The 16,003-nt window shown below is 40.7% G+C and overlaps 1 protein-coding gene across 1 annotated transcript; it reads right to left on the reverse strand.

Moving 5' to 3' along the window:
- Positions 1–2,028: 2,028 nt before the first annotated feature.
- rspo1 (R-spondin 1) lies at positions 2,029–12,462 on the reverse strand (the record flags this gene model as incomplete). Its single annotated transcript, XM_079227601.1, has 5 exons — positions 2,029–2,222; positions 6,313–6,537; positions 6,949–7,092; positions 9,979–10,173; positions 12,366–12,462. 5 exons carry the CDS (start codon positions 12,460–12,462, stop codon positions 2,029–2,031), a joined length of 855 nt encoding a protein of 284 aa, XP_079083727.1.
- Positions 12,463–16,003: the final 3,541 nt, after the last annotated feature.

The following is a 16,003-nucleotide window of genomic DNA, read 5'->3' on the forward strand; positions in this document are numbered from 1 at the left end:
CCTGTCTGAATGGTCTATTTTAGTTCCGGTCTCTTTAAGCCCCCCTCTTAAAAAGGCCTGTTAACGTTGCTTTGCACACAGCAAGATAACTTCTTTTTTTTATAGTGGAAGCAAAACATTTTTTTTTCCAAAATCATTTTCAAAGAAATATATGTTTTTGTCAAATTCTTGCTTTTTTTAATAAGTACCGTGTCATAAGCGGGAAAATATACATTACGCTGGAAATCTCACTTTCTACAGTATGGGACATTTAACGTAGCAAGTGCAATGTTACGACAACCAATACAAAGAATTGGTCCAAATTGTATAACAAAATAACTTGTCCTTCTGTGTAAAACGTGTCATACATGAACACAAGTGTATACATGGCACTAGTATAGACTGAGAATACCTTAATCAACTCTGGATGAATACATGTAGCATCAGTTGCAGACAAAAATCATTCTGAAATCAAACAAACTAATAGCAAAATCAGTGTCTGACTGAAGTTCCAATCAGCTTCATCTGATCTTTATTTAGGCTTTCACAGAATAAGCTATACATGATGATTCTAATACTTTAATGATAAACACAATTTGAAATATTCAGTATCACAATCCATAGTATGAATGAATAATGTAGCGTGTAACTTCTCCTGAAACTAATATCATGTGTAAAGCAAACAGACCAAATGAAAAAAGTTCTAGGTAAAAAAAAAAAAAAAAACTCTTCTCTGTATCTGTAACATCATGAAGCTTTTGGAGTACAAATGTGTAAAATGCTATGATTGTTCTGAAACTTGAGCAGTAGGAAACATAGTTGTGCAAAATCTTCAGACCCTGTTGCAAACAGACATGATTACTGAGCAGCTGATGATTTGATGGCTTATATGATAGTCAGTGGCTTGTAGTTACTGCATATTTGATATATCACTGTGCATTTACATTACCCTCCTCGTGTTTTCCAGAACCTATTCCTTCAATCTATGAGACCAATATTAACACACATGTGCAAACGTAAACACACATGTACAAACAACTAATTTCCGTTGACCAACAACTTGATTCCATGCAGAAATGCATACAAAGTACACAAACACCCAAACTTTAGGTAGAGACAAACGCGCACACACACACACACACACACACACACACACACACACACACACACACACACACACACACACACGTTTGCATGCACAAAGGCACGCACATGCAACCTTGTACACATGCAAATACTCATGTTTTTAGTCCTCATTTTCTGTGCGGAGTTATTTTCTGATACAAACAGCAACATTTAAACAACTAAGCTATCGAATGGCAAAAGTTTGTGTCAAGACAAGGAAGAAGAAAATGAGCCAGTATCTTCTCTTAGGCTTCTTTTGTTACAAAATTCCCCCTTGAAATAATACACTGTATAGAAGACCTTTTGTCCTCAACAACCACAAATGATTTCCAGTGCCTTTTCTTTTTTGTTTCATCTCACAATAGGAAATAAAGGTACAAAGACTTCATACTTTTCATTGTCTTTACATCACGTGAAGCGACTGTTGAGAAAATCCATCTGCTACTTATCACAAACATAAAAACAAATGAAGAACAGATTGTGATTGAAACCGGACTGGAACATAATACATCATAGACCAGAGGAGACGAAAGAGACCCTTCATTCCTTATCAGACTTCCAGCTTTACTGCTGCACAGGAATCTGTTCTTAGTTTAAGACGTGACATGATTGCGTTCATGACACAAGCCACAACTTCAACAAGGCTTTGCAGTCCAACAGTGATCCCTCACGGTGGAGTGAAAATCATCAAGTCTTTCTGAACCACACTAAGACACCAGTATCTTCCAGATATGTTCATCTATTCAAAAAGCTCAGTGAAGCTTTTTGTCTTGCAGCAATTCTCCAGTTGTCTTTGCATCTTCTGCAATGCATAGCAGCATTAATCCATTCCTTCATCACTTTGTCTATGGCTGGTGCTGCTGGATGAGGCATCGTCTCTGTTTTTTTCTTTTTTTCTCAGCCCCATCCAGCAGGTGATGGAGTTTAGCTGACAGAGCTGGTTGTGATGCTGGGAGCAGTGGTGCTCCTGCTCTGCCCTTTTCGCCTCTTCCCTCCTCCCCCTCCCCCTCCTCCTCCTCCTCCTCTACTGCCATCTTTGCCTTCTCGTCCTCGTCCGCGTGCATTCTCCCTCTCTCTTCTGTTTGCATCATCTTGCCGGTCTGCCTTATTCTTCCTGTCTGAAATGACAATGCATAGAAAATATTGTTTACATTTAATACCATTTCTCAAATAAATTCCTGCAGGATATCTGTCATCACCAGATGTTGTATGTAGAAGTGCCTCCGCTTGGCTAAACAAAATGAAAAGCATGGATTCCTGAGGGATGAGAGTGGATAATAATGGTTGTGTGTTGGATCAGGGCTGGTGGATGTGATTATGTGGTTTCTAATACAGGCAAAACAACCATGTGTGTGAACCATGCACATCTAGTCCAGAATTATTAAATGGCAACATCATGATATGTTTAGTACCGCAGCTACAAGGGTGCCACAATCAATCAACATATAATAAGCAAACCTAACAGGATCAAATAAAACAAATATATCTAAACATTTGGAAGCCAGTCGTTTTTAGCCACTTTAGTTGGTCAATCTGTCCACCACTAGATTGAAAACTGTTAGATCAATTGTCAAGATATTTTCCACCGACATTCATGGTCCCCAAAGGCTAAATCCTAATCCCTTTGATAATCCCCTGACATCTCCTCTTGCACCACTATGAGTTCCACATGTTTTTGAGGGAAATATCTTGGCAACTATTACTGGTCCACTCAGGAGAAATTGTTATAACGCTGGTGATGCCTTAGCCTTTTTTCTCTCATGCCACCATCAGATCACACTTACTTTAGTTTATGACCACGTAAACACTAATGACATTCCCATCAGCCACAGCTGTGCTCTGTGTTTAGTGCTAATTATCAGCCGCCATGCTGGTATTGTTTGCGTCATCATGGCAAAATGTGGTCCTGGAGAAACCTACTGTATTAGGAACTACCACAGAAGCATTTTTTTTATTTTATTTTGCCAGGTGTTTGAATTTCTGTATGTCTGTCGACATATTTTGTCACAGCAATAGCATCACAAACGTGCCAGATGCAGTCAATTTAAGAGGTGTGTAGTTGGGATCATAATGAAGGCCGTGGTCAGATGGGTGCGTTCAAAGCAAGGGCACCTGAAGTAGGGGAGTAGGAAGTGGGGAAGGGGCCATGTCCACAGTGCACATGCTAGCATACTAATATTAGCATTTAACTGAAAGCACCACTGGGCCTAAATTCAGCCTAAGAGAGCCACTCTCGTGACAGCCGACTCTTCATTTCTATTTCAACAGCTACTCACTTCCTTGTTTCACGAAACACACTCAGAGGACTCCTCCCATTTGCTGGTACCTTTGCATTAGGATCCACACCTGTCACACATTTAAGAGTATAATTGCTCTCTAAATACAAACATCCATCAGTGTGGTTATCTTCCACATGCAACCCATTAAAGAGAATAAAGAGCTTAGTTGCTGCTGATTGTAAAATGCAGCACATAAGACTGTAAGAGCACTCACGACAGTCAAGTGACACAATTTTCTGTCACATAAATCACTTTAAAATCACTTCTGGTATAATTACTTAAACATTGTTGAGGGCCCAATAATGGCCCGTAAGGACGTGGAGAGCAGTCAGAAAGTGGAAATGGACATTGCGTCTAGTGTCAGATGGCTATTGTTTAGGCTGCACTCAAAAGTATTTGTATATCTGAGGGAGTGTAGTTACGCTGGAGGATGTTTGTTATGAACTTGTGCGTTGAGTCTCTGCACATCCTGGAATCTGAGTGAACACATGCCAAGGGCTGGACAGTGTTCACTACGCAGTTGACAAGAGCTGAGCTTATGGCGCCACCATGTTTGTATACTGCTTTGCAGTAATAACTGAAGGTCTGTGTTTATTTCTCTACCAGCATTTTTAAACTTGTTGTACAAACAGTTATGATTCTTTGGTTTAAGCGCATAGTAGAAAAACAAAAAGTTCACAATGTTTCTCAAATTTCAGTGAAAATCATTATACTGTGATGGATGAATGAATGAATGTGGACAGACTTAATACAAGTGATGTTGATGTTGTTCCAACTGAATGTAATTTGGTGAGTTGGACTCAAATCATAGAATATTATGTCCATTATGTTTATCAGTCATGTGTTGTCTTAAATGAATAGACCTATTGCTGAGGTTTTTATGGCCACCATTTAAACAAGCACTTCATACGGAGCCGTAATAGTTTAAATTTCTATCAATGAGGCCCAACGACCGAGAGTGAAGCATGAGTGAAGAGTCCTCACACACTCAGGCATCTGAGCTGATGTGCTCACTGTGTAAGGACTTAATTACTCCTCCTAACAAATCACAAATGGAGCCAAGAGTGGGGGACTCCATCAGTTTATGACAGCCCTGATTGTACCTCTTCTCCATCCAAGCTAAACAATTTTACTTGACAAATGCAATAACACATCCAGAAAAATTCAGTTTTCGCGTGAGACCCTGTTGTGGAGCGTCAGGAAAAAGGGGAAATCTTTGCAGCCAAATCAACACAAAGCGTGATTTCTGCAGACAACTAAATCACTAATGTTATACAATGTCTGCCCCCTGTGTTTTATATAGCCAGCCTGCCAGCCAACTCCCACAGATGAATCCACAGCTGTGCGCTTTTTCTTTTTTTTGTTACAGTGAGTTTACCCACATGAACTGGTTCACCGGAGTCATGGTACCATCACCCATCAATTACCTCACTGAGGAAAATGTATTATTGTGCGTTGTCGCAGTTGTATGGGTCTTATTTTCATTCAAAAGTATTTTGCAGCAGAATAGAGGAAAAACATGATAAATATATGTGACATCAGCGGTCAATTTTTTCAGAATCCAAAAAGCTTCCATGACTCATCCCTCGTCAGTTGACACCTCACATAACATCCCTGCCTTTCTGATATGAACTACCTTTGCTCCAAATTTAGAAATTTGACAGTCTGTGTAGCAGTTTTCATAGGGCAGTTTATAATATTTCACTGATAATTATTCTTCTGAACTCATGGAAAACATTCTTTCCAGGATGCAGGTGTCTGACACAGAGTACATTTTCTTCTCATTTCTCAAATTGTGTGCCGTCACAGCCTGTCCAATGAAGATCCTACTCCTCACTGAGTAATTATAAGCCCCGCTAGCCTCCTTCCTCCAGACATGACCACAGAACTATATGGGACAATGTCAGATCATGTTCTGTTCTTTCGACTCAGAGCCCTATAGGAAGTGTTCCAGAGTAGAGGATGCTGCTTGAATATTCAAGCCTCCTACGTGTTTACTCGCATATATGCAGGCAAATCAGGCAATCTGTTACATGTTGCAACATCTGTACAGTTGCCAACACTGTGCAAATATAGTTGTGCAATGTGGCTGCTGTGCCCAAAATCCCCAATGTGTGCCACCGTCCAATAACGGATTTAAATACAGCTTGTTTACAACTCTCTCAGTCCTTAAAAATGAGTCTAGGTTTATACAACAACATCTTATTTAAGTGAACCAAAAGGTTTACCATCCCAACACATCTGCCTGTAAACTATTAAGGACAAAAGGTTTAAGAGCAAATAAGCAGGATCAGAGTTGTTTTTGTTGCACTTTCCTACCAATAAACTCCAGACCTATTGGCCAGATCTGTCCTTTATTAGCTGCGTACGAGGCCAAGAGTGACTAATACGCTGTTGTGAAAGTTGATGATGGCCATTGACTGTTAACCTGCAGGAGGTCAAGCTGCTGTGTGGACGATAAGAGCCCAAGCAAACATGTCATGGTCGTGTAAACCTCACGCTTCACTGGTCGTCAGAACAAATAGCTCTTTCTAGCTCTGATCCTTGTCCAGCTTTGCAGTGCGTAATGCCCGCCCTTCATCTGCTTGACTCGTAGATTGTGTTTATTATTTACACGCCGCGAAGTCAAGAGATTCTGTATCCTTCTGCGAGCTCAGCCAAACCAAACCCAATCAACATACTGTAGGTCACAGACACGCTGGCGGGAATGCGGGCCTTTGGATGTTGAGGAATGGTTCCATCAGTCATCATATTAACTGCCGGAGGTGTTTCATGAAGCACATGCACTTTATTGCTTGATCATCAGTAATCTGAGTGCTGTCACCTGATGTATCTGTGATTAACTTGTACTTTTTAATTAGAAGACCTGACTTCATGTAATTTTCACTTCAATGTCTTTGTTTTTAGCAGTATGTGTATTATTGTTTACCTCGCACACACGGCGTCTTGGTCACAATGCACTTCCTCCTCTCTGTCTGCGGAGCACAGGTCTGTGAGGGTGCAAAGGCCGGGGAGGAGTCTGGGCTGTGGACCTGCAGAAGGGGTACTCGTACTCGAGAGTGCGAGCCTTTCTTAAATCCACATGTTTTGTTCTTCTTCATACAGGAACCCCATTGACTCCACTCTCCCAGTTCACACTCTTCAGGACGCTGACCTGGATAAAAAATGTGATGAAGGTAGTGAGTGAATGTTCCACAGCGCCGACATCACACATTTGTTTCACAGCCTTCCCGTCTGCTTTTTACAGCTCAGCAGTTTTAGCTCAGAATAATAAATCAAATCTGTTAACAATTCTATCTTTTTTTTTATATGAGAGGTAAAGATTGAGAGGATTGCTATGAACCTAAACATTTACCAAACTATATGTAGTAGACTACGCTTTTTTATGGTTACATTGATATATCTAACTTAGGATCTTCTACGAATTTAGAAGAACAAAAAGAAAAGAACAGAGATGAAAGATGAAGAGAATATATAATACATGCTGGTTCATCATAGGAACATTAAGAGATGCTATGGCAAAAGTTTGGAAATTAGTAAACAGTTAAGGTCAAAGGTCGCTCACCAACACACTCCATGGACTCATTGGCGGTGCGCTGGCCTGGAGGGCAGCTGACATGACATCGCCCACTGTGTGAATACAAGCCCTCCTTACATTTTGTGCAAAAATTGCGATTGAAACACGCTTCACAATTGTCTATTTTACATTCTGAAAGACAAAAAGAGAGGATCAAATGAGAGGATCAAATCAGTTGAAGTCACATTGTGTCTGTGTTCATTTTGTTAGCTTCAGATCCTTTATGTTGTTCTAGAGACATTTCTAGTGGAAATCTCTTTTAATGGATTGTTCATTGCATTGTTGGCTGTAAAAGCAAATGGTTCTCCAGAGACAGAACAGAATAAACTTGGATTTTAGTTTCTCTGAGAGATTTCTTTATGATTTTAGCAACACAGTGTCTATTTAAAGGGGAGTAACACTCCTCTTCTCTTAAAAACACATGCATCACAGGCCTTGTTTTTTGGAAAACTAGTGTGAACGAGTACAGCCAGGAGTGTATCGCTTCAGTCGGTTTCTCAAGCATTTCTGCATACCGCAGACTCATTACAATCGCCCCAATAAAAAACAAACTTATTGAAATCTGGATAATTACAAGCACAGGAGGATAATAAAACAGACATCTTTAAAGACCCCAAAAAACTCTGGCCTCCTCTTGAAAGGCACATCCTTGCCGAGACAGATGGAAATCTGTATGTTCCTGTCAATATTGTTATGTATGGCAATGTATTAAAAACTAGACTCACTTTGTTCATGTGTACTAAACTTACACTCAGAATGTCTACTCTGCAGCTGGTCCAATGCCGAGGTCGGAAATGAACTAACACTGAATCCTCACTGGCTTCTTTCCTCCCACTCCCAATTACTATTGTTATGCCCCTGACAACTACATTTGACAGTACTGATGTTTTAAGCCTTATAATGTAAGACAAATGTTGAGAACACAACATTCCGGGATGACATGTATGAAGTCAGATGATTGGATAATAACCAAGGGCCTCCAAAAATAATTTGCTGGGGGAAATTCAGACCTCTCTGCGACAAGCCAGGACGGGGTTGAATTTGTTGTAAATAATCCAATATTTTGATAAAAGTAAACAAAAATATGTATGCACTTTGCACTAAATTGCTTGCACACATACCGACTTGAAACTGGACTTGAGACTTGTCCTCAAAAAGCTTGAGACTTGACTTAGACTTGAGATTTAGGATTTATGACACAACTGAATTGTATTCCCTTTCTCACTATCATATCAATAACAATGATATTATTGTGATATCTAAAGAAAATTTGAACATCGGTCAAATTCATCTTTCACTTTGTTTATTTTGCATTTTGTGTCTTTTTGGGGAAATTAAATATACTTAAAAAAGAGAGTTTACAACTATTTAAGAGGCACAGGGTTATTTACACTATCATATATGTATTATTAACAAATCAATATCTGATTTTTATAAAAATGTTGATTTTAGCTCCTGTTTGTTTGTACTTGTTTACTCATAGAAAAAAAGTAAAATTCGTTTACAGAATTATTTTCGATCAGTTTGAGGAGTGCCTCTGGTTTGCGGGTTCCACATGATATCTTAAGTGTGTCATGCAATGTAGATATCGCACTCATGGACATGACTCAGTCTGAACCCCTTGGTCTTGTTTCGGTCTTGGTCTCAGTTGAGTTGGTCTTGACTAAAACACTGGAGCCAACATGCTTTGGATTCCTTAGATATAGCCATGTAGCGTTCTAAGCAGACCAATTGGCATGCAGTAGGCGATAGAACGCTCATTCCAACCAAAAGAGACTTGGACTTGACATAATGACTTGTGAGCATCTCTGCTCCAGTTTTATATAAACCTGAGAGAGAAAATTATCTAGCACTTCTGACAGGTATTATTTGATGCAGGAATGGCGAGTCAAGAAAAACATTTAAAGACAAGAATGGCCTGCATTTTTCTTGCCGTAGCAGAAAATCACAACAGGCTGCTGTGCACAGTAGCTGCCCATCAAACACCTACAATTATCCAGGGATGTTATTAAACGTTGATAGTTTAAGTTAATGGATCCTTTTAGACCCACTCACATTCAAAAATACCTTTTCCATAGTTACTTCACAGATTATACAGAATGCATTATGATACAGTTAGTGAGGGTGTACCAGAATGAAATATGTGTAAAAGTGAAAGTATAACACACTGGTTGAGATCTGGCATGAACTTCGCACATGAGGGTCAGATAAAAAACACAAACATCCTCTCAAAAACAGACAAACAACAATTCAATTGAGATGTTTTCGTTGGGATGTTTTTCTGATCGTGTTTTCTGCCAACTCGCAATGGGAAACAGATTAAGGTACTGGCATTCCTCGGCTAAAAGTACGGGATCAGTGCCACCAGAACCAACTCAGTAACTTTGGTCATTCCTGTGAGTGTAGTCATCTTTCACTCACTTTGCAAATAAGCCAAATGTGTCTCTAACCATAATGAAGATCTGCAATTAAACATTCAACAGACATTCCTCCAGTTCAGCAAATACTTTACTGAATTTGGAGGCTTTCTTTTGGCAATTTTGCACCAGGATGAGTAGCAACCACAGAAGGATTTCATCAAGTGGTTGTTCATATTCACTCATGAGCATTTGACAAATAGTAGCACAGATTGGTTCTTAAGAGGACGCAACATGAAATCACTTCAGAGAATAAAGTGTGGCAATTGGTAAATTACTATTCCATGCATGCATATTTGAGGTATTTGTTAAACACACAAAGTGGTGCAGCAAAGTGGAAATATACCAATAAAACAAAGAAACTAGCAGGGCATCCCTCTACTGCTCCAAATACCGCCATATTGAACACACATAGGAGCTGATGAGCCGAAGACAAACAGATCGTTTACACTTCTGCAGGCTTGATTTGACATAAGCTGTGGAGATCTTTATAGAGTGGGCTGTTGCCAGCGAGTGAGCTCGCGACTGCATGTATTTGGAAGTTTACAGATGCGTATCTACATCAATTGGTCAAAAGTCTGGAACACAAAGCAAAACTCACGGGTGCATCTGTTGTTGCCTTCTGGGTTCCTCATACCAAAATACCCCATGGGGCAGGAGGCGAGGCACACGCCTATCTGACGGATGTCATTGCGCTCCAGGAAGATGAAGAGCTTCGGCTTACATTTAATGCAGCCGTTATACTCAGAGCATCGGTCACAGCCTTTGGGACAAGATGGTGGCCCCTCAGTACTAACTGTGGAAACATAAACATAATAAACAGAGAGAAATGAACAGTCAGTTTCAGGGAATACTTCATTGCCAAAATGATCATTTGTATATCATAAACAGAAATGCAGGTGTTTGGGCAGTTTGGAAGCATACAGCTGGATAAATGAGACTTGGAGACTTGTTTCCAGTTTTTTGGATTCTACATTCACCGTGAGTTGAAGAAAGACAACGTTTTTTCTAAGAATTCAAGGTAACACAGGGTGATAAAGAGATAAAGACATGATCATTGTGGGGGTAAAGTATTACTTTAAGACACGCATCAGAACTGCATGGTGTACTACTGCATACAAATATTATTTTTAATATGAATATAAAAAGGACATTTGTTAACATTCTGCCTATGAGAACAACATTGGAGAACTTTAATATTTAGCTGACATCTTCACAGGCCAGCCATAAACCTGCCAGTGCTTTATCGTTCCAACAAGTTCGAGTTAATGCTTGCAGCTCTATCTAACCGGGGGCCAGGCCAAACATCTTTGTTTGAACAGTCACTCACTGTTTACTTCAAATGCTAGCCGAAGATCCTTAACAGGTTTCCATTTGGAGAAATCAGGGTAAATGGGGCTGACAGCCTAGCAAGAGCCAGTCAAAATCAGCAAGTCGGTCAAAATAAGGCAACCAACATCAGACAAGGCCTCTAACTGGGGTGAGTCAGAAATGATCTGGGCATCAAAAAACTGCAATAATGCCGGACAAGGCCAAGAATCAAATGCTACTTTTATAGTAGTACCACACAGCAAGTATCTCCCTGTCCTAAATCTGAAAAAGCAGATGCATTTACTTTACAGCCTTGTAATCCCAGATTGTATCACCAGTTCCGATACACGCAACCACTAATCTAAATCTTTTCTAGGAAAAGTGTGTCAAAGTGCACATCCTTTTTCTAGGAGCCATTCAGAGACAAAACCACAGTCATCATAGATGACTTAAATTCCTGGTCTGTTTCAGCTCTAAATATACATACTCTCACACGGCGATCCATCTGCCTCCCCGCCTCCCAGAGATAAATCGGATGGTAAAAGCGTTAAAAGGGTTCTCCCATGAAGAGATTACATCATGCGTGAGTTGCGGTAACCTCAAATGCAGCAATTACAGCCAGGTCTTATTGCACACTATCACAAATGAAGAAAAAACAATAATGGCCATAGGGAGTCATCTTTAACCAACACAACAATTCGGTGTTGTAAACTGTTTGTGAGACGTGCATGACACGATTTCTGCATGACACGGAAATCATTCAGAGAGAGAGATTTGATGACATTAGAGATGTAAAGGCTATATCAGAGGTGTACATTTCAGACCTCTTCCATATCTCGAGGGAAAAAGCTTCAACTGACTGTGACGCTGGAGAGGGCGCTTATATATGGTGAATGACCCAAATCGTTATGTCCCCATTACAATGTCACATGACATACTGTGTCAGCATTGAATCACTGCATATCCATGTGCGTGTGTATACATTAAATAAATATTATATTTATATGACACAAACGACAGTTCTTCCTTCCCAGTATGTGTGATTTTAATAAAACCACATCTGTTACTGTGGCCAGGGATGGTATTATACACATTCTGGTTCGCAGAGTTTGGGCTGAGCTTGGCATTGGCTGAAAGCTCCTTGTGTGTAAAGGAAGAATTATTTCAAAGCTGACAGTAACACCAGCACTGAGGCTCTAAGGCCAGAGATATACTGCAAGTCGGGCTGAGCACCATCTCAGTGGTTGCATGAGGTCAGAAAAATGCTTACAACAACATGGGCGGCACGGTCCAATTCAGAGCTTAGAACTGTCCGGTACTCATTCCGTTATATGCCCACAGAGCCAAACACAAAAAGAGGGATGGCTTTGAGGGCAAATCTATCAAAAAACCCTTCTATAAACAATCATAATACGCATACAAGTTTTACATAAACTGAGAGAGGCATAATCTTAAAAAGATGAAGAAAGACGAGCCATTCAGGGGAAACACTGAACCTAGCATAGCCCTTCTAGGAAAAACAAATAAGAGTGACGGGAAAATAAACAAAATGTTACCTTTACTTTGCTTTTTAAATGTTTACAAGACACATACCACTGTAACCGCAGAAACGAAAAGCTGCAGAGCTGAAGAGGAAGAAAAAAGAGATCACAACAAACTGAGAAAGAGAGAACTCACCCCGTCTCTGCCTTCTAGCCTTGGAGAGCTTGAGAGCATCGCTGTGACCCATGGAGCCGAGGAAGACCATTGCCAGCGCCACCAGTCCCAGCTGCATAGTCCCTGTTGCCTTCCTGGCCCCGCAGGGTCCCCCACTGCCACCAGATGGATCAGGTGGGGGCCCCCCCTTCCTCTGTGGGACAGGTGGATCCCTCTGCTGCTGGGCCAGATGAGACCTCCTCTCTTCTGTGGTGCTGCTGGCTTTCCTCGTCTGTCTCTCCCTTTCCTCCCCTCTGTCTCTCTGTACCTTTCACTCTAGTGGCTGCTGCGTCGGCAAGTCTGTGTCGTGGAGGGCGATGCTGCGGTTGGGAGTCCAAACAAGCCAGAGGCGCAACAAGCCATCACGCTGGGGTTAGTACTGGCAAACGGAGTAGACAGCACAGGGATGTAGGACGTAGAGGAGGGGTTGAGGGGTGGCACAGAGGATGAAGAGGAGGAAAGTCTGGAGAGGAGATTGTCAAACTTCTGGTGGTTCAACCCATGAAGCTTGGGGTGCATACAACGGATGCAGGTTCTTGACTGTGTGTGACACTAGATCTGCTTATACCAGGACCTGCGGAATAAAAAAAGTAGGGGGAGAAGGGAGACAGATGGGGAATAGGTTTTGGAGAAGGGTTGTTACAGGTAGATAACATGAAGGGAATACTTTTACCTTTTGGGTACGCTTATTTACACTGCCTGTCTGTTGTGCCAGTATAATAGATAAACAGCTACAGTCAGAAGCCCATTATCTTATCTTAGCATAAAACCTGGAAACTGTCCAAAAGTAACAAAATCTGCCTACTAGCACCTCTAAAGATGAAAGATTAACACATTATATATTGTTGGTTTAAACAGAAAAAAAAACTGAGGTGTAAAAACAACAAGGCGCAGTTTTATTAGTCAAACTATTTCTTGGCCATATGCGCTGACTTCCTGAAGCCTAGCATCTGCATAGGTATGACCATGCGCTAAATTAAGGGTGTAAAGCAAACTGCAGCTTGACTAGCCTCATTAAAATGGCTCGCCAAGAATCTGAGTCACAAAAAAGAAAATCCAGGGTACAGAGAGAACCAAAATATGAAAGGAACAGAGAGGCAATGTCCAAAGGCATGACAGGAGAAGCTGAACATGGCAACGGAGAGGAGCTATGCAGATTATGAAACACAACCCGCTGTAGCGGGATCCGTTTTAAAGCCCCTGAATTTCCGTTACCAGAGGCAGGCTAGCGTCATATGTATCAAACAAATACAAGCTATCTGTCAATCTTCTCATCTAACTCTTAGCAAGAACAGGAATAAGCCTATTTCCCAACTATTGCTTCAATATGTTTTTACAATAGTGAGAGAATGATATCAGTGTGCTATTAACACATTAACACATACTCAAACAGCAGCATGCCTTTATTACCCACTGCAACAAGAACATATTGTTTTCCCTAAACCCCATTCATTGAAGTTTCTTCAAGGATCAGAAATGTCTGTAATCTGAAGAGCTAGTCTCATGACTAAAAACCACAAACACTTCAGGGTTGTAGCATTTCAGGCTGTATTTGGACTTGGATGATGAATTGAGCATGTTTATTCTTTGAAAATACAGTGGAGTCAACGCTCACTGAGAAATGCAACACACACTCAGACTGAAGGCCTTTGTCATATTTGGTACGGAGATCGTTTTTAGATAGTGTCATATGCTGCCTGTATTTACAGCTCTTGTGTGAAGAGGACACACAGAACATGTTAGGATCTGAGCAATGGGAGGTCCTCCCTCGCAGCTCAATAAAGAAAAATAGAACCATATTTGGCTGTCGAGTTGGTTATGGCTCTGAATCACACTAAGGACAATGCCATTTGGTGCGTCTGAACATTCTAGCAAGCTACATTACATGTTTTGTTAAAGTATAAATCAAAAGAGAAAAGATGATTTCATATTTCACCATTTTCCTTTTAAACTGGACTGACCCAAAACTATTTAAGTAATGTTTCACATATCATATCATACCATTTGTATTGTATAATGTAATATAATGAAAACAATAACATCAATTTTTCATTTTATTTCTAAACACAGGTACAACAAAAATCCAGACTGATTTACAGTCAATGTAATAATAAAAAGCCTAACCTGTGAGAAGCTGCACTCTGTTTCAGCACTGAAATGGAGGAAAACAGTAAGTAAACAAGTAAGTAAAAGTACAAACTAAGTACAAAATCTTCACCAATATGACATTTTCTTCATTTTTTAACCAAATGAAGTTTAGTAGAGTATCTGTCGAAGCCTGTCGATGCCGAATGAGTCACACTATGCAGAATGTCTCAACCCTAAAGACTCATATTCAGAAAAGAAAGGGAGTTCCCTTTCTAATCATAACAATTTCCCTGGCACTGATTAAACAAAAAACGAGGACAGAGGCACATGTATCTTCTCCTAATTGGGAAACACTGCAGACTCTCTTCCCCACCAGTAGGTTGATTTACTTCTTAACAGTTAATGACTTGATGTCATTGACACCTCTCGGCTAAAGTCATATTTACAGGCATGAGCCAAAAGAGTGGTGCAAGCGGCCAGTCTTCTGCAGCACCTGTTACTTGAGAGAGTGTTGATTGGAGAATGGGACATGTTAAGTCTCTGGATAACTCAGAATATAACCTTTCCAGCACTGAGTAACTCAAGATATGTGCCAGAGACTCTTTCACAAGCCAGCACTCCCACAACTCCATGCAACCTGCCAGAAGCGCACCTCAGCCCATCCATATCTGCACGCCATGCAGATAAGAGACAGAGTCTGACTGTAAACTCACGGAGAAAACTGATTGTTGTGTACTCTCAGCCCATCTGTTTTAAAAAAAGTGCTCTGCCTCTGCTCCTGCATCCATTAAACTGTGTGCCTTTCCTCACCTTCAGCCACATTCAGCTGAGCTCAATGAAACTAAGCCCCGCTCATCAAATAGTCAGGAGATTAAATTGCCTCCTTTGTAAGTCCTAAGTTTGATCTATCAATTATTCAAGCCCTGAAAGGGAGCTCCCTCACTGGGAATTTATTGAACTCGAGAAGGTGCCACAACTCTGAGCTCAGAGTTACAAATGCAACCTGTCGATGAACTTTCTGCCTGTAACTGAACCTATTGCCTTTTTGACACATATTTCAGAACTGTACAATGATCACCAAAGCATACAAACTGTACCACAATGCCTCAATCACACACAAACAGGGAGGACAGTACACACAGAGGGCGAAGACAGGATAACAAAGGCAAAAAGTCCATACGTCGTTTTTCCTCACATAGGAAAGGATCACAGGTTAGAGCCAACATTTCCCTGTTCCCTGCAACATGTGGCCCCACACTAACCTCAAAACACTCTTGTTTACAAACTGCATTTTGTTTTTCAAAATTACATCTGCAATACTCCAGAAGTAAAAACAGCGGTAAACTCTAGGCTTTTAAATAAGCAATTTTTTTCTCCCCAAATGTGGCTGTCCCTCACAGTGAACAAAGCTACGGGAATTTGTGGTTGATTTCCCCCACTCATAGTGACCTTTAAATTTCACTTTCTTTTGATGTTCATATGATCCAAGTCATAAACTTGTGCGCTGCTATCCAGCCTAGCCCACAATGAAA

This window comes from Taurulus bubalis (assembly GCF_910589615.1).
Source record: "Taurulus bubalis genome assembly, chromosome: 12".
Taxonomy (NCBI): Eukaryota; Metazoa; Chordata; class Actinopteri; order Perciformes; family Cottidae; genus Taurulus; species Taurulus bubalis.